Here is a 27,241-nt window from a genome sequence, read left to right as displayed (position 1 = left end):
TCATGCAGCAGCTCACCCATGTTAGGAACTCTGTTCTATCTAAACGATCTCCAGTCACTGTTTGGTCGGAAGTGAATGCTACTACCGAATACGAATACTGAACCAGTCTTTCTGAAACCACATACACCGTTCAAACTGGCTTCCTTCAACGTTCACACACTAATGCAGATCGGACAACAGATAGGGCTGACTATGTCTTTAGAAAGTCTCAATATCGACGTTTGTTGTCTATCCGAGACCCGTATTCAAGACTCTAGTGAAGTACCACAAATCCGCTCTCCATCTGTCTCTTCAAAGGGCTTGTTTTGCGTGCGTTTATCTGGGGACCCTGTGGCATCTCCGTCTGGTCTTGCTGGCGTTGGTGTCGCACTAAGCGCTAGAGCTGAGGCAGCACTAATCGATTGGATCCCCATTAACAGTCAGTTATGTGTTGTTAGATTAGAACGCTCTATCAAAGTGAGAAGAAATCGGTGTGAGAAACGATGTCTTTTTCTCATCTCCGCCTATGCCCCGACAGATTGCAGCCCGGATGCAATCAAGGATGAATTCGAACACCAGTTAACTGTTCTTCTTCAGAAAGTGCGTTCGACAGATAATGTAGTACTAGCCGGAGACTTGAATGCACAGGTCGGGCGTCTAGGCACAGAAGAGAGTCGTTTAGGTGGCCGATAGGGACTTGTTAGTCGCAAAACAGATAACGGGGACCGTCTACTGCAACTGTGCACAGGCTACAACCTGTTTCTGGCCAGCACTAACTTCCGGCACAGTTATCGCCGGTGTGCCACCTGGCGTCCTTCCTCTGCATCCCAAGCCTGAACTCAGATTGATCACATCGCGATCAGCTACCGCTGGTGTGTTTGTGTACAAGACTGCCGCTCCTTTTGGAGTACCTATCTGGAGTCTGATCATGCCCTGGTCTGCGCCAATCTTACCTTACTTTTCAGTGGCCAACAAATTAACCGTCATCAACGGATTGATGTTAGTAAACTGGTTGAAACTTCTGTTGCAAGTAAGTATCGAACCGAGCTAGCTTCTAGGCTAGCTATTTACTTGAAATATCTTGTTAACATTTGTGACTACTTTATTAAATTACGCAACATCACTCCATTTCTATAGGCTTTTACATTGGATATTTAAATGAACTTTGACTCTTTTATTTTACCACATACTGAATATTAAAAATTACCTATAAATAAATCGTACAGTGTAAGGAAATGATATTATTGAAGAGAAAATTTTTCTTGATGAAACGCCTTTTTTCTTTACAATCTGCACCATTCAACATATGATTTGTTAAGTTAACCAGGATAATTAAGTGAAATGACATAAAGGTATCACCATCTACTGTGTGATTTAGTAAATTCTCCATTAACTTATGATATTACAGTTAAGGTGACAAAGAAATTAACATCACATCAATAAAAAATTGAACAAATATAGACAAATATCTATGGGTGTTAGATTTAAAATTAGTAGGATACAACGCGGTTAGCGAGTTACGATGCATTTTCACACAAGCTGATTATGAAATGCAAGGCTATTACAGAGGGTTTAAACAAAAGCATTAGAAATAGACTATAACAGTAATATATGATTGAAAAAATTAGTAACAAATATTATATGTGAAAATTATATTTGAAATAATCTCAGCGATTGAAATTTAAATAATTCTTTTGGAAGATCTTGGTTTCGATTATTATCCTGAAGAAGTCCAGAAAAGCTTGCTGGACGAAACGTTGGAATTATTTAAATTTCAATCGCTGAGACTATTTCAAGTATAATTTTCACATGCAATGACTTTTCTATACTCGGCGCCAAATTTTTTGTCAAACTATTCGTTCTAATATTGATGAATACTCGCATAAATCAGTAACAAACAGACATTTGGCAACAACTAACAAAAAGTAATGTTGACTAACTAGAAAGACTCAGTACGCACTTGTATAAAATATCTCCAATTGATTTTAAACTCCCAGGCAATGAACTTGAGACTTTGAGTGAAAATATTTCCTTTTCAAACATTTCAATACATTAATCTTCAGAACTGTACAAAAATCATTAAAAGAAGCGGATGTCTCTAAACCATTAGATATTTCAATGTTCGTCATTTAGACCAAATTCATCTCAATAACATCGCATTAAAAGCTATAAACTTGAAAATATAACAATAATGTTGTTGATAGACAAAAAACTTACAGCATTTGTAAAACGAACTGGAATTTTACCCTCACGTGTGCAATTCTCAATCTAAAAAAGCATGCCAGAAAAATAGCCAGAAATTAAGAAAAGGTAGGGTAATTTTGTCAAAGAAAAATGGGCTTTATTAACGTAATTAATGATAAAATGATAAGTTGAAACAATGCAATTGTTATTAGGTGGCTTTTAAGAAAAAATAAATCTTCAGTCTGACTTGTTATTACTGAATAAGGTTGTACATATTTATTGAATATTTAGATGTAGCATACAATGGTTACATTACCCTACAAGTCCGAATGATATTAACTTGCCAAACAACATGATACTAAGCACACTTAAATCTCACAAATAAAATTATCATAATTCACAAATACTATGATGAATAAAAGAATGATTATTTCTATAACTGCCATAATCGAAATGTTGTACATAACTTCCCAATGAAAGTCAGACCCAACTGTAGAAGCTAATTTGATACGATGGTTAGACTTGCTCATTTAAAATGGCCTAACTACACTACACTGACTTTAATATTTGTCCACTGAGGTCCTACCATACCGCGCAAATCAAATAGATGGCTGTAAGACTACAATTATCAAGTTTCATGTTACATGGTTGAATCGTTTTGTAAACTGTATAGGGATGCAGCAATATTATGGGGTTTTTAATAAGTAAACGTATGAGCAACATAGACTTTCTACAGACAAAGTGGTGTATAAAATGTAGGGCCTAAAGAATAGTGTAACTTAATTTGTCCCACAGATTTTCAGTGGTACCGATTAGGTTTGAAAATAATGGAGTTAGTATGATAAGTACTAATCCTAAAAAGGCCGTATGAAACTGGCCTCAAGCATTTGTTGAGAACGTTGTTGACTCTTCCAAGTTGATGAGATCACCAATACATTGATGGCTATGCCAAAAAATGATGTTAAATCAGTGATATATATATATATATATATATATATATATATATATATATATAATATTCAAACAAAATATAACCTACCACTTGTTTAACATTTTTACCATAAAACCCAGCACCAAATACTGATACAACAAATATGTTTATCATAAGGGAAACGAATAACGCAATGGTTGATTCAATAAAGTAATACATGTTCGCTTCACGAACCTATAAACAACCCCCCACCAACAGAAAAAGAATACATTTTAAAACAAAAAACATGACACTAGCAACGAGAAATTAGAAATTAATTTTCTATGTATAACTAGAAAATTAATGAAGAAAGTAGATAAATATAAATTCGATGCACACAAAAAAGTTATACGTGAAAAAAGCTACATAAACGAACATCTACTCCTATGACAGATACAGGAAAACATCCAAAATGGATGATGTCTTATTTTGATACTGATTAGCACTATAATCACGAAAATCATAAAATACATCCTCTTCTTATGACTGATTTACTATGTTGTTGTTATCTTTACCTACATTTGTTTTAAGTAATAACTCCACTCGATAGCTAAATGTCGTATTGAAATTAATGAAATTGTGATTTCAAAATTTTACAATTCAAGTGAAGTAAACTTTTTAACCTTATCACGCTCAAATGAAAAACGGAATGCTCCTGGAACTACCAACCTAAGAGTTAGCCTCATACTTTGAATGAATTGAAAAAAGTTAGTACATACTGACTGAATGCATAACTACATCGGTGAGAATAATCAATATGACAAACATTGATTTACCTCGATCTCTTCATATACACTAACATTAATTTACATTACCTGAACTTTAAATGCTTTAATACAAAGTGCTCCAATACAAGCTTGAAGTATAGAATCTGTTCATTCTTGTACATTGTAACATTAATACCGAAAAGAGAAATTTAATGACCACGTCCGTTTTTAGTGAAGAACTTAACTTAAAGTAACTGTTTGCACTATAAACAAGTTATAATTAACAGACGCCATAGCAGTTCATACCTTATAAAAATGGATAAATTACAATTATCTTTGCTATTACCTGATTTGAAAACAAAATCCAAAATATTTACACGCTTTGTCCTTAACCACTTAATACTCACTCACTCACCCCATTCATCCACCCCAAAAACACAACTAGAGCAGTATTCTAAAACAGTACATGATATCGACCCTACTGGTGAAACAGTTTTTTTTTCGAACTCTACACTCTAATTTTTGATGCCGTTAAAATCAAAGTCCACTTACTAATTCACATTTGCTAATAATACTAGTGTTTAGCATTTATTCATACAACCTATAATATTATCACTTACAATACTATAAATAAATAGGCCATTAAGTACACTATCCAAAAAAACTAGGATGAATGTGGTGTGAAGAAAATTGATGAAAGGTTGCGTAATAATGGAATACGAATTTTAAAAAAAATAATAAATCACACAGATCAAATAGAAATGCTACTTAGACGGATTTCATTCGACTCAAAATTACACTTTATTGTTTGTCAGGGAAACAGGCTTCTATATTGAATAATGTATTGATAACATTTCAAACAACCAAGTTACAGGAACCATAGAATCTAATCTAGATAAGAGAAATACATATATCCTCTATTTAGAAGCATCACACAACTGACTGATCACTTATCCGCTTTCCTACTGAGTTTTAACATATAAAGCTTGGTACAGCAGATTCACTAGATTCTATGTGAAACAGGACGAAGTTAATGAACTTTGTGTTTGAAGACTGTACCAAATAATTGATAATCTCCACTGTGCTCGAAGAACGGTCAGGTTTTATCATCACTTGTTCAGTTACGCCTCAAACCCAAGCAATCTTCCTAAGACAACGTTAATCAGAAACAGAGAGGCGCCGAAAATTCTCAGTTCAGAGACCAGGTTTTACAGGCACAGGAGCAGTACTACTGTCATCGTGTTATGCACCCGAACTTTTACAATCGATCGGACTGAAATCATGACTGCATCTAGGTTGACCCGAATCGACATGAATCACTCTACTTCTCAAGTATACGCAACCTGGCCCTATTTCCTACACCATCTTACGAACTCCCAGACATTTTAGAGAAACCCTGGATATCAATGTTGAGCATAGGGAATTGTTGAGCACGTTTGTTTCCTATTGCTGCTCAAACAAACAAATTCATAACCGAAATTACTGAGAAATGGGAATACAATACTACCGAAAACCCCAGCATCTCTAGTGTAAATTACCAACGAACAAGTCAAAAACAGAATCAGATATCAATGCTCACCATCTACTTGATATTGGACACGATTTCTACATTCCTAAATCCTTCATAACAACCAATTTGCACGTGAATTTGAATTTATAACATTCTGACGAAGTCATTACTATCAAAAGGCTTAAACTGGATTTATCTATCGAAAAGAACACTAATATCAGTCTTATATTGCACTACTGACTTTAGTTTACAGTACTTAATTGCGTAACATCTTATTTTATCCCTTTAATTATCAATTCTTTCCTTTCGTAACTACGTCTTATCTGAGTTATACTTTTCTAGTCAACTCAACTTTTCAAGCCATTAGTACACAACTTTTGTCACTAACTTACCATTTCTGGAGTCCTGTCCTCATACGTTTCTGTAAGGATGGCTCGTTGGCAAACTCAAGAAGCCCAGAGAGAGGCGAAGACATACCATTCAATCACCGCTAGAGGAACATTCTACAATGTCGACGTGTAGTTTCCCTATTGGATGAATAAGAAGGATCCCCTATGTGTTTATTGGCTGTCCGAAACGGTGATTTACTGTCAGCCGAAAACTATAAATACATGAGACTTTTGTACTATATTTGACACTGTGTTGGGAATAACATTCCTACTTATTAGTCTTCTGTCTTCTCTCTTGCGACGTCGCGGGTTCGATCGTTCAAGTAGTCTAGTAGTACGCGGCATAGCAAGAATAAAGGCTCTAGATATAACTTCCGAAATTTCCTTCCAGACTATTTACACCAGTTAACATATAAATAATCAACTATATAAACAGTTTTTTATAATTTTGATACATTTATTGCCTAACTTCATTCGCCTTCATTAGTGATGAGTTTTCGGTTACGATATACAGTGGATATGTTTTTGTAAAGAATTAATATTGTTGTTTCTAGGTTAAAAGCAGCTGAATAAAATCCATGAAATAATTAAATCCAGATTATTCCGATATGACTGTTGTTCTTAAAAGTAACTAATACAAAAGTACCATCGGTTACCATAGAAATTAATTTGAAAATGCCTTGTTGAAAAGTATACACATGGATTAAGTAAAGATAATCATTCGACACAACACACAGTATTAACAATATACGTTTAATGAAACATATAAATCATAGAGAAAACTAAGAACGTACCAGAAATGGATTATTTCGATCTATATCACGTGATTTAACAAGGGCAGAATGCAAGTAAAAATTATGAGGCATTACAACAGCACCTAGTATACCAACAGCTTGTTCCAATTCAGGCCAACCACAACCAGGGCAAGAAGGCACAAATAATCCGCGTAAAAGAGATAATTGATCAGGTTTTACAACAATATACTGAGTGGAAAGAAATTAAATATGGAAATTATGTAATTACTTTAATGACATCATTCTGTGAGTAAATGAATGAGAAGCAACCATTTAATTCATGAAACAAAAACACATTTCAATTTTTAACTCGTAGACACGTTTGTGAAGATTTTCCGCCAAAATGACATTAGCTTCAGAACGCTTAAAATTCAAGGAGCGTTTAACGGAGGTTTCGTCATAATTTCTAACTCCTCAGCCAAACTCACTCATAATGCCATATAAGATAGAACCTAAACCCACAGGTCTCGTGAATAGCACAGCTGTTTCGCATCACAAAGCTATAATCCTATGGTTATGTCTTTTCAAGACAATGTAAAAGAAAAAATGGAGTAACTACAGAAAACAGTTCTACAAACTGGATATCTTGTTAACTTTATGAAGAAATTCCTGCACAGTTCCAAAATTAAGACAAAAACAGCCATTAAGGGTAAGAAGACCTCTTACTTAGAACAGTTAGTCACAATTGACATAGTTTGGTATTGCGTGGACCACGCAAAGTTTCCACAAGACATCAGCACAGCAAAATGAAATTATCAAGATGAATACCAAAGTAGTAGAAGTATCAGTGACAGTAAGGAATATCATAATACTGAATACATAAATGGGTAGAGTAGTAAGAGATAATATTTTCCTCTGTTCATCTACACATCAATAAGTCTCACTGTAGATAATTGAATTTTATCGTTTCTAATCAAATTGTTTCGATTTGTCTATAAATGTACGATATAGGTTATCAGGTTTTCATTATAAGACCTGAAACCTTTGGGAAGATTTCATTTCCATTGAAGTTAATTAATTTTCAGTAAAATTTTACAAATCTTGTCTTTGTAACAAAATAACGATTTATTTGTGAAATTCCAATGAGTAGAAATTAGAATTTCTAATATTTCGCGAAATCATGTAAACCATTTCTTCATATCTATTGTCTTCTATGTATAGGTGAGAGCTCAACTTTTGTAAAACTGTTCGTTTAAACATTGATGAAAGTTCAAACAAAAAACTTTAGCAGGTAATAATACTTTTTTTCTTTTTTGGAGATTTCATACATCATGATCCCATGATTAATTTAAATAAAGCGACAAGAACAAGATATGTAGAATAACATGAATTCACTATATTTCAGTTCCAAATGGTCCAAATTTACACTAGAAACACTATCTCCAAAAACACTGCATTTTATTACGTACCATAAATCAATAAAGTTTAGTTGGAAACAAAAAGAAGAAACAACATGTTTAACATAACAATATTTATATGTCAGAGATGAAAGCGAAGTTATCAATGATAATAAATAAATAAATAAAATTTTATTTATTTATTTAAACACATAAATATTGGTAAAAGGGGGCACCAGATATATATGCGCCACACAAAACAATGAGAATGAGAAGAGAAAGGGGGTAAGGTGCATATAAGAAAAAAAAGAGGGAACAACAAGAACCACAGAGTGTATGTTATTGTAATAGTAAGAGTATTAATGGGAAAAACAGAAATATACAACCGGAAGACTCTTTCAATTAAGAAAGTTATAACCACTCTTTATGAAGAAAGCAAAAGAAGGTTACAGCAGGTTCGCCACTGGCTTCTATTCTGAGCCATATCTGATATCGTCTCTGGCCACTGTGTTGTACCATCTCTAGGACCCCATCCAGGGAGTCGTGAAGAACCAACGGAAACCAGCCCTTTGCATCTTTCTTTCATACCACGACACCATGTCATACACTGATCACCTCTCCACTTTTTCCAACCTGTCCCGGAGTCGGCAAATAATGCACGACGAGGAATTCTCTGGGACGACATTCGTAGAACATGTCCAAGCCACCGAAGTCGGTGTTTCAAGATGGTGACACCAATCGAATTATCGTCTCTGCACCCGAACACACGATGCCGAACCTCTGCATTACTAACATGGTGTTGCCACTGGATGTCAGCAATCCTTCGGAGACAACAATGAGAAAACACAGAGAGTCGTCTAACATCCTCAACTCGGAGAGATCAGGTTTCATAGGCATAGAGCGAAACTGCTCCCACCGATGCGTTGTAGATCCGACCTTTTACAGCCAGACTAACATCACGAAGGCGCCAAAGATGACCCAGATTGGCATAAGCCGCTCTGGCTTTTATTATAGACGTACCCTGCACTTCGAAGCTGCAAAGCACATACCGTACCTGAGGACACTGATTGCCAACTGATCAAGTGCGGATTGCATGGCTTGGGCATTATCGCACAGTAAGACAATATCATCCACACACTCAAGGTCGAGAAGTCTTCCTCTAAGCAACAGATCCACACCGCCATTACTTACATCCATCAGAGCTATTTCCAGAATGTCGTCGATGGCAAAGTTGAAGAGGAATGGTGAGATTGGGCAACCCTCTCTAATCCTACTGCTTGAATGGAACAATGGAGAAAGGAGGTTGTATGCCCTCACTCTGCCTGAGTTGTTTGTATACAGGGCGTTTAAGATGTTAATAAACTTCTCAGGCACACCCTTCTTCAATAGACAATCCCAGAGAACAGTCCTGTTCAACGAGTCGAAGGCAGCCCTGATATCAAGAAACACTACGACTGTTGACCTGTGATAACAATTGGCAGATGGTGAAGATATGATCAATACATCCTCGACCAGAACGAAAACCAGCCTGCTCCTCGCAAGTCAATCCTGCTCGGGTTTTGAATAACCTAAGAAGAATAACAGAAGCCAATAGTTTGGACGCAATCGGAAGTAGACTTATCCCCCGATAGTTGTTACAGGAACAACGTGAACCCTTTTTGAAGATAGGGACAACTATCGACTCATTCCATGACGTTGGAACACTCTCTAGCTCTCTCACGCCGATTTCTAATAACACATAACCGACTGTTAATGGGGATCCAATCGATTAGTGCTGCCTCAGCTCTAGCGCTTAGTGCGACACCAACGCCAGCAAGACCAGACGGAGATGCCACAGGGTCCCCAGATAAACGCACGCAAAACAAGCCCTTTGAAGAGACAGATGGAGAGCGGATTTGTGGTACTTCACTAGAGTCTTGAATACGGGTCTCGGATAGACAACAAACGTCGATATTGAGACTTTCTAAAGACATAGTCAGCCCTATCTGTTGTCCGATCTGCATTAGTGTGTGAACGTTGAAGGAAGCCAGTTTGAACGGTGTATGTGGTTTCAGAAAGACTGGTTCAGTATTCGTATTCGGTAGTAGCATTCACTTCCGACCAAACAGTGACTGGAGATCGTTTAGATAGAACAGAGTTCCTAACATGGGTGAGCTGCTGCATGAGTTAAAAAGTGAGGATACACAAATCGAGAATAAAAGGGAGTGAATAAGTGACGAGGTAAGTAATAATAATAATAATAATAATAATAATAATAATTTGAATTGTCTGACATTTAATAGGAGCGTGAATAGTACTGTCAGTAGATATTGTCATTTCATTTATTTGTGTGTGAGCTGTGATACTACCAAGGTGCCCAAACTGAAACAGGTGGTTTTCTTGGGGGGCCACACCCGGAGCCTTTGACCTAAAGGTCTAATCCACAAGGCAGTGGAGCATCGTGAGGGTACTGGAGCCTATGTGCACCATTGGTTTGGAATCAGGGTTTTCCAACTCCTAGGTGGACCCGTCGTGTCCATCAACCCCGTTAGAGCGCCGGACATCCGCTTTTCGTCCTCTCGATTTCGTAAACAACACTCCCGCCACGAGAAGGCAGCGAGTAGGACTTCCCTTGCAGAGGCTGTATAAGCGTGGCAGTGTGAGAGCATTTCGAGAGGGGGACGGCCCCTCCCCACTCTCAGCTGTACCAACGGCATTTAGGGGCCATGAATAAAATGGATTGTTTACATTCCTAGTAAATTAGTACAATAAAAGAATCACCAGGGTTTCAAATTTGTTTCAAATGGACTTGGTGTATAATTTTAAATTAGGAAATAATAATTCAAAAATGAAGAATATTTGAGCGAACAATTGTTTTCAATAACTTCATCATCAGGCTCTACAGTTGTAAGTTCATAATTATTATGATATTTTACAAAGGCGAAAATGAGACATGTATTAATTAATTTGACAATGTTATATGTTGAAAATGGTGAACGTTTGCATCTGTTACGACATATATACTTCAAAATTGTGTTACAGGTAAATTAGAAAGGTCATTTAATTAAGGTCAAAATGATTTGGAATAAAGTGTCTAGTCACGATCAATACAATAGTAATATAGCAAAAATGAAAATGCAAAAAATCGTGTGAATAAAATTCATAGCAAGAGAATTTCATCTTGTCGATTGAAATAATAATGATAAATAGTAATCGTAATAATAATAGGATTGTTGTGTGAATCTAATATGTAATAAAAGGGGTGTTATCAAGGTAATTACGATAAACGAATTTGGAATAATGGATGTGAGGATTAAGGTAGAGGTGAAAAAAGGGTGGCAGAAGTTTATAATATTTAGTTTAGGTATCCCGTTATCCAGTCGTAGGCCAAGGTAAACATAGAAGCTGGATATACCTTTTCCGGATACATAAGTTTGGTTTTCTGGAGTTCATCCAGATGGCTTCGGCTATGTAGAGTAATCGTAATCTAGCTCCTTAAGGTAGATTTTTCGGAACTTGATATAAAACAGAGAAAGCTTCCTCTATTTTGATATGATGTTCACTACATACCAAGTGAGAAAGGATGGTGCTGCTAATCGATTTGGTGACTCCATTTCCCAACCATGCTGGTACATGTTCACGAATACACAAGGATAAAGCCCACTGAGTACGGCCTACGTAACTAGCTCCACAGGAGCAATTGAATTGGTATACACACATGGAGGAGCACATCTTCGGTGACCTATCCTTGATTAGTTGTATGAGTACTGGTTTAGTTGAGAAAATTATATGTAGTTTGGCGGCGTGAAACGTCCTTTCAATAGATCTTTTCAGTCGACGTGTTAAAATATCACCCTCTATGTCCCCTTTAAAGTCCATTGTCAGATATAGGGTTTCTTCTGTATTCGAAAAACAAAATTTTTTTCGGAATTTGAAAAATATCTTAGAGAATTTTTTAAACTGAATTTCAAAAATCATAAGATCAAATGATAATTATAAATATTTATATATGATATTAACTAACCTCATAACCAAATGTCACAGCCATAATAGTTATTAAAAGTCCAAAAAAGAACTCCAATTTACGTAAACCATATTTATCAAGAAATAAAAAGGTGAAAGTATCCAAAATAGTAATAAGTACACCAGCCCATAAAGGTATATAACCAACACTTAGTAAATTTATAGCTATAGCAGTACCAATCACCTCCTAGAATCAAACAAGAAACAAAGAAAGAAAGCAGATGATCACAAGAAACTGCTTTACCAACAACAACGACTGAGATTAGAGTATTTAAACATATTAATTTTTTATATCAACTTTACGTTGAAAATTCGAAAATACGATCACACCGTCTAATCTATAGAGTTCAACAAATACATTAATACGATATATATATATATATAACTCCGCCTGTAGCTCTTCTAGAGTTACTGCCGGTCCCAAGCCCACACAAAGGAGGAGGGTTGGGCATGGGGTTAGCGACCCCATCCCGTAGAAAAGCTAACTCGCTAAAAAAACGCTAACCAGAAAAAATAATTCAAACCATTTAAACTCTGCCCTGGGAGTTGAAGGAATAATTATGACGCCTCATGATGAAAGCCGAAATTTTTCGAAAGTCACGAGGCCGAAGGAGGGGATCACAATGAACGTTATCCAATGTTATGCACCCACCAATGATAGCAACGACGATGATAAAGATCAGTTCTATGAAAGGCTGCAATCAATTATAGAGAAGTGCTCACGAAAGGACCTCACCATCCTGATGGGAGATCTAAATGCTAAAGTTGGAGTGGACAAAACAGGATATGAAGATATAATTGGACGACATGGACTAGGAGAGAGAAATGAAAATGGAGAGAGACTTGCAAATCTATGTGCATTCAACAAATTCGTTATAGGCGGCACAATATTCCCACACAAGCGCATACACAAAGCTACATGGATCTCACCGGACCACACCACAGAGAACCAGATAGATCACATCTGTATCAACAAAAAATTCCGAAGGAAAATGGAAGATGTGAGAAGCAAGAGAGGAGCTGACGTAGCTTCAGATCACCACCTGGTTGTGGCCAAGATTAGACTGAAGCTAAAGAAACACTGGACAAACAGCACTACAAAAGTTCAATACAGCCTTCCTTCGAGATGCTGACAAGCTCAACGAATTCAAGATAACACTCAACAACAGGTTCCAAGCTCTACAGGATCTACTGAAAGAACAAGAAACTACTTTGGAGGACAACTGGAAAGGGATAAAAGAAACACTAACTTCAACGTGTCAGGAGGTTCTTGGTCCTAAGAAGCATCATCACAAGGAATGGATCTCTATGGGAACCCTGGACAAGATCCAAGAAAGGAAGAACAAGAAACTAGCAATTAACAACAGCCGAACACGAGCAGAGAAAGCCAAAACACAAGCAGACTACGCAGAAGCAAACAAGGAAGTGAAGAAAAGCATTATGGCCGACAAGCAGAAATACATGGGAGAACTAGCAACGACGGCGGAAAAAGCTGCAAGAGAGGAGAATATGAGACAACAACTATATGATACAACGAAGAAATTGGCAGGAAGATATAGTAAACCAGAGAGACCAATCAAGGACAAAGAAGGAAAGACAATCACTGAGACTCAAGAACAGAGGAAAAGATGGGCAGAATACTTCGAGGAACTGCTGAATAGACCAGCCCCATTGAACCCACCGAACATCGAAGCAGCACACAATGACCTTCCTATAGATGTCACTCCACCAACGATCGAAGAAGTCAAGATGGCCATCAGACAAATCAAATGTGGGAAGGCGGCAGGACCTGACAATATACCAGCAGAAGCACTGAGGTCAGACATTGAAATAACTGCAAACATGTTTCACCTTCTATTCATGAGTGGAACTCATCACTATACGTCAACTTCATTGACTATGAGAAGGCGTTTGACAGCGTGGACAGGAGAACATTATAGAAACTTCTTCGACACTATGGAGTTGCTGAAAAGATTTTCAACATTATCCAATACTCATACGATGGACTACAGTGCAAAGTCATGCATGGAGGACAGCTGACAGATGCATTTCCAGTAGGGACCGGAATCAGACAAGGCTGTCTACTCTCCCCATTCCTCTTCCTTCTAGTGATTGACTGGATTATGAAGAATTCGACATCTGAAGGGAAATACGGAATACAATGGACTTATCAGAATCAATTAGATGATTTGGACTTCACAGATGACCTAGCCCTCCTCTCTCATACACACGAACAAATGCAGATGAAGACAGCAAATGTAGCAGCAGCCTCTGCATCGATAAGCCTCCACATTCACAAAGGAAAAAGCAAGATTCTCAAATGCAACACGAAGAACACCAACCCAATCACACTTGATGGCGAAACTCTGGAAGAGATGGAAACATTCACATACCTGGGAAGCATCGTTGATAAACAAGGAGGATCGGATGCAGATGTAAATGCGAGGATTGGCAAAGCAAGGGCAGCATTTCTACAATTGAAGAACATATGGAACTCAAAACAACTGTCAACTAATTTCAAAGTGAGAATCTTCAATACGAACGTCAAGACAGTCTGTTCTACTGTACGGACCTGAAACGTGGAGAACTACTACGACCATCATCAGGAAGGTACAAGTATTTATAAACAGTTGTCTACGCAAAATACTCAACATCTATTGGCCGGATACTATCAGCAACAGCGTTTTATGGGAGAGGACAAACCAGCTTCCAACTGAAAAGGAAATTAGGAAAAGACGTTGGAAGTGGATAGTACATACATTAAGGAAATCACCAATGTGCATTACAAGGAAATCCCTAACTTGGAAACCGGAAAGGAAGCGGAAAAGAGGAAGGCCAAAGAACACATTAGGCCGGGAAATAGAAGTAGATATGAAAAGGATGAATAGCAACTGGAAAGAACTGGAAAGGAAGGCTCAGGACAGAGTTGGATGGAGAATGCTGGTGAGCGGCCTATGCTCCTTGACGAGGGGTAACAGGCGTAAGTAATATATATATATATATATACATATATATATATATATATATATATATATATATAAGCCAAGAAATCGGATAGTCAAAATTTCGTCGTTAGTCTCTCTTGAAAAAACAACGACTGAATATTCAGACATAGAAAGAGTAGACCAAGACTTTTGTGATTGATTTTGAATCACTTTATTCAGAATATCTGGAGAGAATTTATCATTATATGGATATAGCCAAGAGAACAACATTCCGATATCTTTTGAAAGCTGATATCAACAATTAATTCTTGTGAACAACTTTCAACCAACCAACTACATTGAATACTACCCCCATCATCAATAGTTCAGCACTCAGATCAAATGTGTTCTTCGTCAGTGCGAGGAGGGCCCACAGGTGAACTTGAGGAAGCTCTAAAAAGTTCAGAAGGAGTCGAAGATAATCCATCCAATCACCTTTTGGAAGAACACTCCAGAATCTCTACGTGTAGCTTCTCTATTGGACAAAAGCCAAAAACCCCTGTATGTGGATTGAATGATTATAATGATGATTTCGCTTTTATTAAAAACTATAAATACCTGAGAGTTTTCTACCATATTTCACAGTCACAAGCTCGAAAACATATTCTTTATAACAAGGTTTAAGTATGAAAAAGCAGTTGAAACTCAAGTACCTAACCCGCTAAACAATCACTCTTTCATCTCACTGAGAAGTATAAAAACCTAAGCTTATGTATTTTTAAGTGTTAGTAGATTTGTTTATCTTATAAACCATTCATAAAACTTTCCCAACTTGCTAGTTTCTTCAAGAAATCACCACATGGTTTTCAAGGTTTAACCACACTATATGATACGTATCAAAGTAAACCCAATCGATTCGCACTAGCTTTATCTAATGAATTATGCGCCTTGCTAAGACTATAAAATTGTTGTTCAAGTGTCTACCGTCTGCATGAACAACGTTTTGGACAGATCTACAATCAAAAACTTTTGGGTTTAGTTCCTCCTTTAAACAAGTGACTAACAACTGAAGGCAGGTGTACAGAGAGGACCGTTACATAGTTAGAGTGAAAAAATGATAATGACATTTCATACTGCAGATAATACTAATAAAATTCATAACAAAGTAAACACAACTTACTTGCATATCTGACCCAATAATTGCAACTTCAACCATAAGCCATAGTATAATACGTGCCGGTGTAGGATATTCATCATAGCATACTTCTGCTAAATGTCTACCTGACACTACACCCAAACGAGCAGCCAGACGTTGTAGAAATAATCCCATCAATGTAGCTAGGAGTAAAAGCCATAGAAGCTGAATGTCAGTTAAAAAAGAAAAACACGGTGCTTGAAATAAACCCAATAAATTCCTCACAATAAATATTGTTAACAAATAAACTGTGTTACGGCAAAACTTGAATTAACAAATTTAGACGTCTAGACTGGTAATTTGAAATCTATAGATTTGAACCTTGTCACTATTCAGATTTTCTTTTAATCACAAACATCATCCTAAGAAATAAAAAGGTAGTTCGCTAACCATACAACATATATAATAATTATAGCAGAGACTGCAGAAAAACGATGCGCGACTTGCAATCTCTGCTAAGTAACAAAAAATTATATAAAACACAATAGGAAAGATTAGATTTTATAATACCATACAATTACATGAGTTTTGTAAAACACAAAATATTCTTGAACATATTGAATAAACAGTAAGTAAACAACCGTGACTAAATAGAGACAAACACGGACAAGTGTCAATAAAAGGTTTGGTTTCCGATGACAGTAATTGGAATAGAAACACGTCGTATAAATCACAGACAAAGACTAACAACCAATTACAAGGTACCAGCAAGTCTTTTGTTGATTGTCAACTGAATCAAGATAGATGTAGTAAAAATAAACCCTATGATCTAAGTATAGATTAAAGATAATCACATATTTAAAAGTTGAGGAACTAGAGTTTCACCGAAAACAAGTCGAGATTTTTGTATTTTATTGATTTTCCAAGAAGAACGGAACTTATTCGACATAAAGATGTAGCTTAATGATTGAGATACTTAAGCATCAATCAGTGTGTCAAAAAATGGGACCATATCGCTCACATTGAAAAGTGAGAAACAGGACAGTATTACAATTCTTTACAAACAGATGAGCTACAAATCCCGTTTACGTTCATGCAGTTGCTTAATTATTCCACTACCCACTGAATCCATTAAGTGTAGATAACTACAGGTTCAGGTACCTTGGGAGTGTCAATAACCCCAATCTCTCTCAGAAAACAGGAAAACAACTGTCTACCACAATATATTCTCTAACGACTTACAAAAGGATTTGATTTCATAATGACAAGTTGTTATATCTTGTGGGTTTGTGTCCCTATCAGTTTATGACGTGACGATGCCTCCAATTAGAGAACAGTGAATTATCGACTGAACCAATGACGCGTAAAACCCGTACGAACAGTCTAGAGTCTCTATTGGTTCTGCTTCCCGCCTAGCCCTGTCTGTTAAGTCCAGAACACCAATAACAGCATCTGCGATATGAATCGTATATTTCAGACATACTGGGTTTATATACCAACCAAACAGAACACATCGTACCATAAAACAGGAAACAACATTTGTACAAGTTTTAGCCAAATGTGGTCGTGAATGTGGGAGATGGTAATTGATAGACTGGACATAACTCAAGAATGGTAAATCGTATAATAATAGTTCATAGGTCAAAATAAAGCTTATAATAAGAGGGACAATAATATGGATGGTTTAGTCACTTAAGAATTATACAATAAAAACATATGTATAATATTAGTCCAGAAATATACTCCGACAGTTTCTATTCATTATTCTTGCTGGGATATAACACAAATCATATTTAATTTTTAAATAGCCTAGTTCAATAGTAAGATCAATTAGAACAGATTTTATAAACATGGTAATAACTTACCCTATAATTAGCGATTGCACCACTTTGCAAATCTGATTCTATATTTCCAGGATCCAGATAGGCAATACTCATTAAGAATCCAGGGCCTGTGAACGTCCATAATCGTTGAAAACTGAACATGTTTCTCTCCTTTAACAGAAAACGCGGATACTATTATAATAAGAATTGGGACACAAATATTAACATATTAAAGTGAAGGAAAAAATAATGATGATTACAATAATGAACACAATTCAAAAATAACAGGAAAAATAATATAATATTCATAGTTTGTTTTCACCAGGAATTGATATGAATTGGAGCAGCAAAGCTTTAGATAATTATTTTTATTTTAATAATAATCATACAACTCATCTAATAAGTTCATGTGTTCAGATTCGAGCCATACTGTTTACATTAGGGAGGGTCAGTGAAACTGTGGTGTCAGGAATCGGAACTAGAAGTCATACTGACTGAAGAGAAAAATGAAGAGAAAGGAAAACGGAAAGCAATTGAAATAACAACAGGAATGGACAAACGATGTAGTTTATGAAAGGGAAAATTCAAGGAAGATGTGCAAATAGTGTATTTAATTTATTGTTTTTATATTTTACAAAGACACTGTGTAGTTTTGCTTAATAAAACTGATTTCCCCTGCCGAAGTCCTCAGTCATTACAATACTACCTTGCTGATCAAACTAAATTAAGTAAAGCGGGGTAGAAATCCGCAACCTACTGGCTGAAAGTTGAATGCTTCAATTTCTAAGACGACACTCTTAGTTTAGAGCTAATAATCAATATCTCTACCGTCAACCCAACACCGGTGATTAAACCCCACCATCAGTGAAAAATATCAGTTACTACTTCTGACTCAGTTGACCATACAAAACAATATTTGCCACGATATAATCTATAAAAATAATTGTTTAATATTCATTGGTTGGTATTTCATAAGAGGAGTTTACCAACAACAATCCTAAAGTGCAGAAAAAATGAAATGTTCACCTACAGAACATGAGCACTCATTTGGCTTAAAACGCGAGATAAAAATCAAAACCTGGAACTTCACTATCTACGAATTAACTAAAATTTACTTCAAGTAGAAATATTTAGTAAGCCACATTTAAAGATAAAACACTGAACATAAACAGGCAAGTATGATTTATTTACCATCATATAAATTGGACCAACAGATTCGGTTATCAGTAACGTAGACAATATATATGATCTGAAGATGTTATTACGATAGGGTGGCTATAGTAGCAGTACTACACTTCCACGCCCTTTTGTCATATGTCTGACTGGATATCAATGTAATTCTACTGGCACAAAATTATTCTAAAGATTTGCTTAATTTTGTTTTCCAAATATACATTTATAGAATAAATTTTACATAAAACATACAAAAATAACCGGATTGGTCACATACCACGTGAGCAGTGTACATGTCAAGCTAGTTAATTAAGACTAAATATGAACAAATTGTTCGACAGATATTTTAATCTCAACTAATCAACAATACAATTAAACCAACCAAAATAAAAATATAACAAAATGCAGAAATAATCTCAATAGACAATAAAAGAAACGGATTTCAATTGTATGTATTACTTTGAATGGTTTGATTTTTGAGTCGATTAAATTCAATAACACGAATTTACTGCTAAGTGTTGTAGGTATATCACCCTCAAACACAGACCTAAACTTTATCCCGTAAAATAAAGTCTCATTAAATTTACAGTACTGTTAATCTACATAGTTTTGTTAGTTAGATAGTGCAATGAAACTAGTATGTAATACTGAAAAACCCCATATATTAAAATAACTCTGTCAGTCAGTCAGTCAGTCACAACGTAGAACTTCGTACGTTCGTACATCAGTTGGAGTTGCCATACCACATTAGCACAATGATGCAGTTGTCGATTCAAATCCCGTAGTGGTAGAAGTAGTAAGAGTACAAGCATTAGTGTGAAAGATTAGGGTTTGAAGATGTTATTGAAGGAGTATAATACAGTGAGATAAATTTGTAAAGAGAAAAAAGATAGAGACATGAAGAATTCAGAAGATTAGAATTTGGTAGAACACAAAGAGTGGATGCACGTTCGCCATTGCAAACGATTTTGAGCCATGTCATTCAAGGTCTATAACCATCGATTGCTATCACCTCGCAAATTCTAACCAGGTAGTCTACACCTACCAATATGGCTCAGTTTAATTGTCAGTGACTTCATGAATTTGTGCCACGTTTTGGTCTGGCCGCCCCTAGCTTTCTTCCAGCCTACTCCTATACCATAAAACATTGCACGTCGGGGCAGTCGGTATATTAAAATAACTCTCAAATAAGCATTAATTACATCTATAAGTTAAACTTTGTCTGTGAAAATTATGAGGGTTTTGAAAATGATTGACAAGAGCAAGTTATATAAGGAAGTTAACGACATCTGTTTAGTCTGAAAACCTCCAGACTGTAACGCAAACTATCATTAAAATGAGTAATCTATGCAAATCCATTATCCTGATAATGATCAGTCGCTAACTAGTGACTATATTTGACGAGAATTCCGAGTCCAAGTGGAAAATGATAGGTGAAGTTCTGTAATGTCGAAAGTGAAACAAATGCCACTGATTGTATTGGACGACGATTGCGCTCCGTATCCCAAAACGACTAGTCGGAAACATAAACCACGGAATTCCACCAGTGGTACGAAGATGCTACAACCATCAAGAAATCTGAAGACCCTGGAATTGATCTCTGTCAAGGTTCTGTGCATGAACTGTCAGATTCACTAGAATAACAGATGAATTCACCTAAATAATGCACTCGAGGTCTGTCTGAGTCAGAAAACTGTTTTGGTTACTCGGAAATATTTGCATATATATAATGGTTTTACAAATCATAGTTAACAGTATGGGGTTGTTCAGATTGTTGAATTACACTAAAATCACGAACCAATCAATGTTAGACCACCACTGGAAACTTGGAGGCACTGAACAGCCGTTCCATCCCTAGTGTGGAACTCCTCAGCACTGCTCATCCTTAATCCCGCACACAGAACTTGAACCCAGGCCCCTCGATCTCGTGCACGAATGCTTAGCCTTCAGACCACTGAGCCGGCATTTAACAGTGTTAATGTCTAAATTCAACCAATCCAAGATACTGTGAGACCATTTTCCATTACCCTCAGTGGGTAACCACCTCACACCCGACACGGCTGAACTTCACTGGTTAGGGCTTCTCACTAGAAATTCAAGAATTACCTCTCGAAACTAGTCACTAGTGAGCTCATGATAACTTTCAGTATGGGGTCCCAGAGACTGTTGAATCTCATTGAAATCCTGAGCCACATGGTGAATTTAGACATAAACACCGTTAGATGGAGGTTAAACGTGTTCGTAAACGAGACTGAAGGTCCCAGGTTCGAGTCCAGTATGCGGGATCAAGGATGAGCAGTGCTGAGGAGTCCCACACTAGGGACGGAACGGCCGTACAGTGCCCCCAAGATTTTAATGGTAGTCCAACATTGGTCGGTTCATGATTTCAATCAAAATCATGACCACTTAAATCTAAGCTAACATTCAAAGCGATAGAGCAACAACAACAGACAGTCGTAACTAGTCAAACGTAAAAATGATAGATTCAAAATGGTTGTCCACATAAAATGCGTTTCAACCAATAAGAGCATAACCAGTTTGTTGGTACCTAATTTAACCAATGAGATACAAAACAAGAGGACGAACCCTGATTACTAATAAGTAATATAGTCATGAAATAAGAAAATTAGCATGCGCTCTTGAGTTCTTAAGTAGGACAAAACAGCTCTTTAACATTTCTTGGTTTTAGAATAGTTCTCCAGCTAATATCAGTTCGAAATAACTTTAAATCCAACATTACACTTTATGTCTCGCCAGAATAAGGTAAAAATGAAATTTCATTATCTGGTAATTAGAAGTGTTACTCTGACAATCCAATTCAGGATCAATGGAGAGTTAATGGTGGTGGTCTGATGTTTAGACTACTGAGCTACTTTTCACTCGAGTTACACATACTGTGATCTGAATACGTTATTTTCCATTGTTCGTCCTATGACCACTACTATAGTTATTCCCAATTTTTAGAGTCATTTTGCTGGTTTCTTTTTAGTGAGTTACCGTTTAGGACAACAAAAATAATAGTCCACAATTTAAACCAGAAATAATCTTTATTAGTTTAAATAGGAATACAAACTTTTCACACCAAAAATACTAACAGATTCGATCAATGTTTGAAAATGTGGGGATTATCGTGGCAATAATACGACCGATGGAGCGACGGATAAAATTAATTAGGAAAAGCTTTGTTGGACTATCTACCCTATTGTTTAAAAAAAACTGCAGCACAGTCACTACGGAAGCAGTGGTCTAGTAATTAAAACACGGCTTCTAACCACTAGGTCCCAGATCCGAACCCTACTTCATTACCATCTGAATAACAGGGCATTAAGAAATGTAAGAAATGTATGAATCAAAGCCAGGTGAATAAATTCGAACCTGGTAGATGAGTCATATCATTATTTGAAATCGATTATGGCTAAGAGGAAAAGTTATATTTAATAAAGTCTTAAACGATTCATGCGATCTTTTAGATAGCTGAAGTACTAAGTTAACAGAAAAATTATTCATATTAAAGTAAAGCCATCAACAAACTGACCTTGATTCCTTCAGTAAGTGTTATAATATAGTGGTGATGCTGTGGAAGACCATCAAATAAAATAGTTATGAAGTGCGTAACTTAAAGCAATGCATAACCCGAAGTGAAGCAGTAGCTAGGCATAGGAGTGCGTTGAGAAAACAGTCTGGTATCTGTTGGGCCACGAAAAAAAATCCATGAAACAATTGACTATTGTTCTGAGCTGTGCAGAAAAAAGCAGAGTTCTTGGTTAAGCTGTGAGATTATCGTTATCTATGGTTGGAGACCTTAAGTGGCATGTCCTAATGTAGGTAGTAATGGAATAAATGTATTCACTCTTTTAAGCTCACTCGAGATTTCGAGTTTCAAACTTCTCGCATATTTCTCATCTCGACTATTTTTGATATTATTTTGATGGGGTAGTTATTTATGTTGATTCTCTTTCAGTATGGTGATGAAGTGTGATAACATAGACCGACACGTATTTCTACTCAGCCTTATGTTGTTTATGAACGAATCATAAAACATAAATGATCCAACTTACCCCAAGGTCAACATTGACACCAATTTTTCCAAAATCTTCTGAATGTGGTGAATTTCGTGGTCTGCGACTATGATGCGCTGAAATGGGTTTTACTGTCCTTGATTGATCAGAAAGTAATGGAGTTCTGCCCTCGTTTTCCTCTCCATCTGTTGAACAAACAATAATTAACCAAATAAAAAACTTACCTAAACAGACATGCATAATTAACAGCGTTACACACACAAATGACCACGACAATGACTATATGAACGGGTACGCTAAAATCAAAATATTTATATTCCCATTATCGGAACAAGACAATATACTAACCAAAGAAAATTCCGGGGCAATAATTGGAATCACAGGGGGATGGAGTGCATACATATGGTATAAAACTCTCTTTGAGCCTAGAACACATTTAGTTATTCATCTACAACGTAACACCGCGACATATAAGCATAGGTCTAAGTTGCCATACCTCATTAGCACAACAAGATGAACACCGAACTCATAGAAGTAGTTAATTTAGTGATAGTAATATGTAAAAGAAAGATTTTATATAAGGATATAGTACAGGAATAAAGAAAGATATGAAGCAATTTTAATCTCATAGTTTAATGGAAGACAGTGTATACACCTACGCCATTGTGATCGACTCTGAGCCATGTCACCCAGAGTCTCCAACCATTGGTTACGATAGTCACACGGCCCCCAACCAAGTAGTCCGCACCTACCAACATGGCTCAGACTAGAGGTTAGTGACTTCAAGGACTGATGCCACGTTTTGGTTTGGCCGCCCCTAACTCTCGTCCAACCATCCCTAATACTAGCGAGCATAGCGCGTCGTGATAATCGATGTCCGGACATACGTAACACGTGGCCCAACCACCTCAGTTGATGAAGATTTACAACATCATCAACTGATTTACCGTCATTCCCTAATACCCTGCGTCTAATCTCACCATTATTTACCCGCAGATCCCAGCAGATGCGAGCAATATTTTTAAGACATCTGTGGTCAAGTACTAGTAACTTACGAGTATCTTCTACTCCTAAGGGCCACATTTCGAAGTCGTAAATTAGAACAGAGCGAACTGCTGCGCAGTATACTCATCCCTTCATCGATAAACAGATATCTCGCCTTCGACACAGGTGGCGTAAGTTGGCAAAAACCAGACGAGCTTTTTGTACAGTCAGCAGCACGACTTCGTCCTCGGACCCTGTGTTTGCTGCTTTTAGTCTTACCGCTCTTCAACCGACCCGTCTGGCATGGTAGGGCCTTGAGGAACGATTGTTCCAGCCAGTATAGCTAAGTTGATTCATTACGGTAGGCAACCCTGACCACCAAGTCAGGGTAGCAGAGACAGTCGGGCAGTAAATCTATGATGAAATTAAACAAGAATGGAGATAGCGCACAGTCTTGCTGGACACCACTTGAGGTTGTAAAATCAGGTGACAGTTCTCTATAAGCTCTCATTTGACTGGTGGTGTTCGAGCAAAGTGCCTTCATAAGGTTTATGTACTTGCGAGGTACACCTTCCAATGACACACTGTCACAGAACCTCTCGGTTTACAGAGTCAAATGCTGCTTTTAAGTCAAGAAAAACTATCATTGTCGGACGCCGATAAACATGTGTTCTAAGACCTGATGAATAGTGAATACGTGGTCGATACAGCCACGACCAGGTCTGAAGCCAGTCTAGTTTTCTCGTGTTTGCAGTTCACGAGTCTTAGTTAGGCGCCCAATAATTATTGAGGCTAGTATTTTAGATGTTATATTAGTCAAACTAATTCCTCTATGGTTATCGCAGGATGATTTTGACCCCTTCTTATATATTGAGACAATAAGCGATTGCGACCAGTTAGATAGGATTACATCCAACTCCTACATTTTAGCTAAAACATTGGCCAACCAAATCGCTAAGACTAGACCACCATCCTTAAAGGCCTCTGGAGTTAATCAATCTAGACCAGCTGTTTTTCCTAGTTTCAGATTAGCTATAGCTTTTTGAACTTGAAATAGAGTCGGGAAGCCCATTTCAATGTTTTATCCAGGCTGTTTGGGAATGGTGAGTGGTTTTTATTTATTTATTTAAACACAAATGTTGGTACAAAGGGGCACCAAATAAATATTTGCCACAAAAATCACTTGATTTGTGTGTAGGTTGTGTTACTGCCCGGGTGAACAGACCGAAGCAGGTGGTTTTCTTAGGGGGCCACACCCGGAGCCTTTGACCTAAAGGTCTGATCCACAGGGCAGTGGAGCAACTTTAGGTGATGCGGTCCCATGGTAACCGGTGACCAACGATTGGTTCATACGCCATTTGTTCCCTAGGGATTCTGAAGCCCATGTCCACCACTTGTTTTGAATCAGGGTTTTCCAACTCCCCTAGATGGACCCTAAAGGATCCACTGGCCCAGCTAAAGCGCCGGACATTCGCTTTTCGTCCTCTCAATTTCGTAAACAATATCCCCGCCACGAAAAGGCAGTGAATAGGACTTCCCTGTCAGTGGCTGTATACATGTGGCTGTGTGAGAGCATTTCAAGAGAGAGAGCAAACTCATCTTACTCTTGGGCATACGATGGCACTTGAGGACAGCCCAAGAGTGCAGTCAGTCTGTCATTTTGACCAGGATTTTCGAAAGGCACTCGGCAAATTATCTTTCAGGTCTCATGCGGAGCCCTTTTGACTCCGAAGTTACAAGAACTATACAAGACTGAATAATAAGGCTCCTCTGTAGCCGAAGACAGGGAGTGCAAGTGAGTGGGACGCAATCTGGAGAGAAATCCATTTAATGTGGAGCACCCTAAGGCACTGCCTCGGTCTTCTGAGACTCTTAATCCAAGTCATTTCTCAAGACCAATTAAATCATTGGCACTTGTTTTTAGGTGATGTCAGTACCTGGAGAAAAACGAACACTAAATCGTGTTACCCAAAGACTGATCATTCGAGGGGATATTCAAAAGATGACCCAACCTCCCAAGTCGTCCTGAACCTTCCGGAATCCCACAGTACGCCTGACGCGACTGTGGTTACTACTCCAAAGAACGTCGACGATTGGGTACGGGTCGTAAGGAAAAAACGGCAAAATGACGTAAAAGGGAATCCTACCCCCACCAAAAGGGTCGAAAAGCCGAAGTCTGATCACAGCGACAGATCAGTCATTTTCCATAGAGTCAAGGAGAGTGACAGCTCAGAACCGAAAGCTCGTTTTGAGCATGACATTGTGTTGATAAAACAACTACTCAACCAAGTTATGCCCCAAAACATCTCCGGAGTCACCTTGCTAAAGGTGTATAGGCTAGGAAACCTAGTGCATCTGAAGCCAAATCAGTCTAGACTATTCAAAGTAGTTTTCAAATCCCCAAACGAATACGACTTAATCTTAGAAAATGGACACAAATTAAAGGGTTCACGAGTTTTTCTCCGTAAGGACTTACCGTTGGCGGACCGTGTAAAAAGACGGGAAGCCGGAAAAGAACTACAGCTCAGATTAGACGCTGGCGAAAAAGACCTGAAAATTGTAAATTTTCGGGTTGTGAGGCTTCGACAGAGGATGATGCCGAAGCCACTCTGGGTGAAGCACGAGGCCACCTAAATAGGCTTCGGATCTGTTATATCAATGCCCGGAGCTTACTCAATAAGCTACCGGAACTAGGTGTACAGATTGACTCAACTAGACCAGACATAATCGCAGTCACAGAAACATGGCTGACGCCGTCTATAGATAGTAGGGAACTTGATTTCGAGGGTTTTACATTCAGTCAGTCAGTCAGTCACAACGTAGAACTTCGTACGTACGTACATCAGTTCGAGTTGCCATACCACATTAGCACAGAGATGCAGTTGTCGATTCAAATCCCATAGTGGTAGAAGTAGTAGGAGTATAATCAGAAATCCAAAAGATTAGGGGTTTCAAGAAATTATTGAAGGAGTATAGTACAGTGAAATAAATTTGGAAAGAGAAAAAGATAAAGACATGAGGAATTCAGAAGATTAGAATTTGGTAGAACACAAAGAGTGGATGCATCTTCGCCATTGCAAACGATTTTGAGCCATGTCATTCAAGGTCTCTAACCATCGGTTGCTGTCATCTCGCGAATCCCAACCAGGTAGTCTACACCTACCAACATGGCCCAGTCCACTTGTCAGTGACTTCATTGATTTGTGCCACGTTTTGGTCTGGCCACCCCTAGCTTTCTTCCAACCTACTCCTACACCATGAAACATTGCACGTCGGGGCAGTCGGTGGTCGGGCATACGTAACACATGTCC

The 27,241-nt window shown here is 37.5% G+C and overlaps 1 protein-coding gene and 1 non-coding gene across 3 annotated transcripts in view; both read right to left on the bottom strand.

Annotated features, from left to right (window-relative positions):
* Nucleotides 1-27,241, bottom strand: part of Smp_099850.3 (putative divalent metal transporter DMT1B) — a gene marked incomplete at its 5' end in the record, with an annotated part of 52,953 nt that overhangs the window by 19,257 nt on the left and 6,455 nt on the right. Inside the window, 8 exons of one of the 2 annotated variants that reach the window (XM_018794944.1) lie at nt 2,197-2,247; nt 3,203-3,328; nt 6,534-6,722; nt 11,874-12,059; nt 15,977-16,156; nt 17,797-17,925; nt 22,986-23,131; nt 23,171-23,242. In XM_018794944.1, the coding sequence (XP_018649306.1) occupies nt 2,197-2,247; nt 3,203-3,328; nt 6,534-6,722; nt 11,874-12,059; nt 15,977-16,156; nt 17,797-17,925; nt 22,986-23,131; nt 23,171-23,186 (1,023 nt within the window). Of the gene's footprint in view, nt 1-2,196; nt 2,248-3,202; nt 3,329-6,533; nt 6,723-11,873; nt 12,060-15,976; nt 16,157-17,796; nt 17,926-22,985; nt 23,132-23,170; nt 23,243-27,241 lie in introns of those variants that run through there. The other variant, XM_018794945.1, reaches the window with a different exon arrangement.
* On the bottom strand, nt 2,584-2,650 carry Smp_tRNA_00012_Gln.1. Its single transcript has one exon. It is a non-coding gene (tRNA).

The sequence above is a fragment of the Schistosoma mansoni genome, chromosome 1 (genome assembly GCF_000237925.1).
Source record: "Schistosoma mansoni strain Puerto Rico chromosome 1, complete genome".
Taxonomy (NCBI): domain Eukaryota; kingdom Metazoa; phylum Platyhelminthes; class Trematoda; order Strigeidida; family Schistosomatidae; genus Schistosoma; species Schistosoma mansoni.
This window is presented reverse-complemented; position numbering and strand designations above follow the sequence as displayed.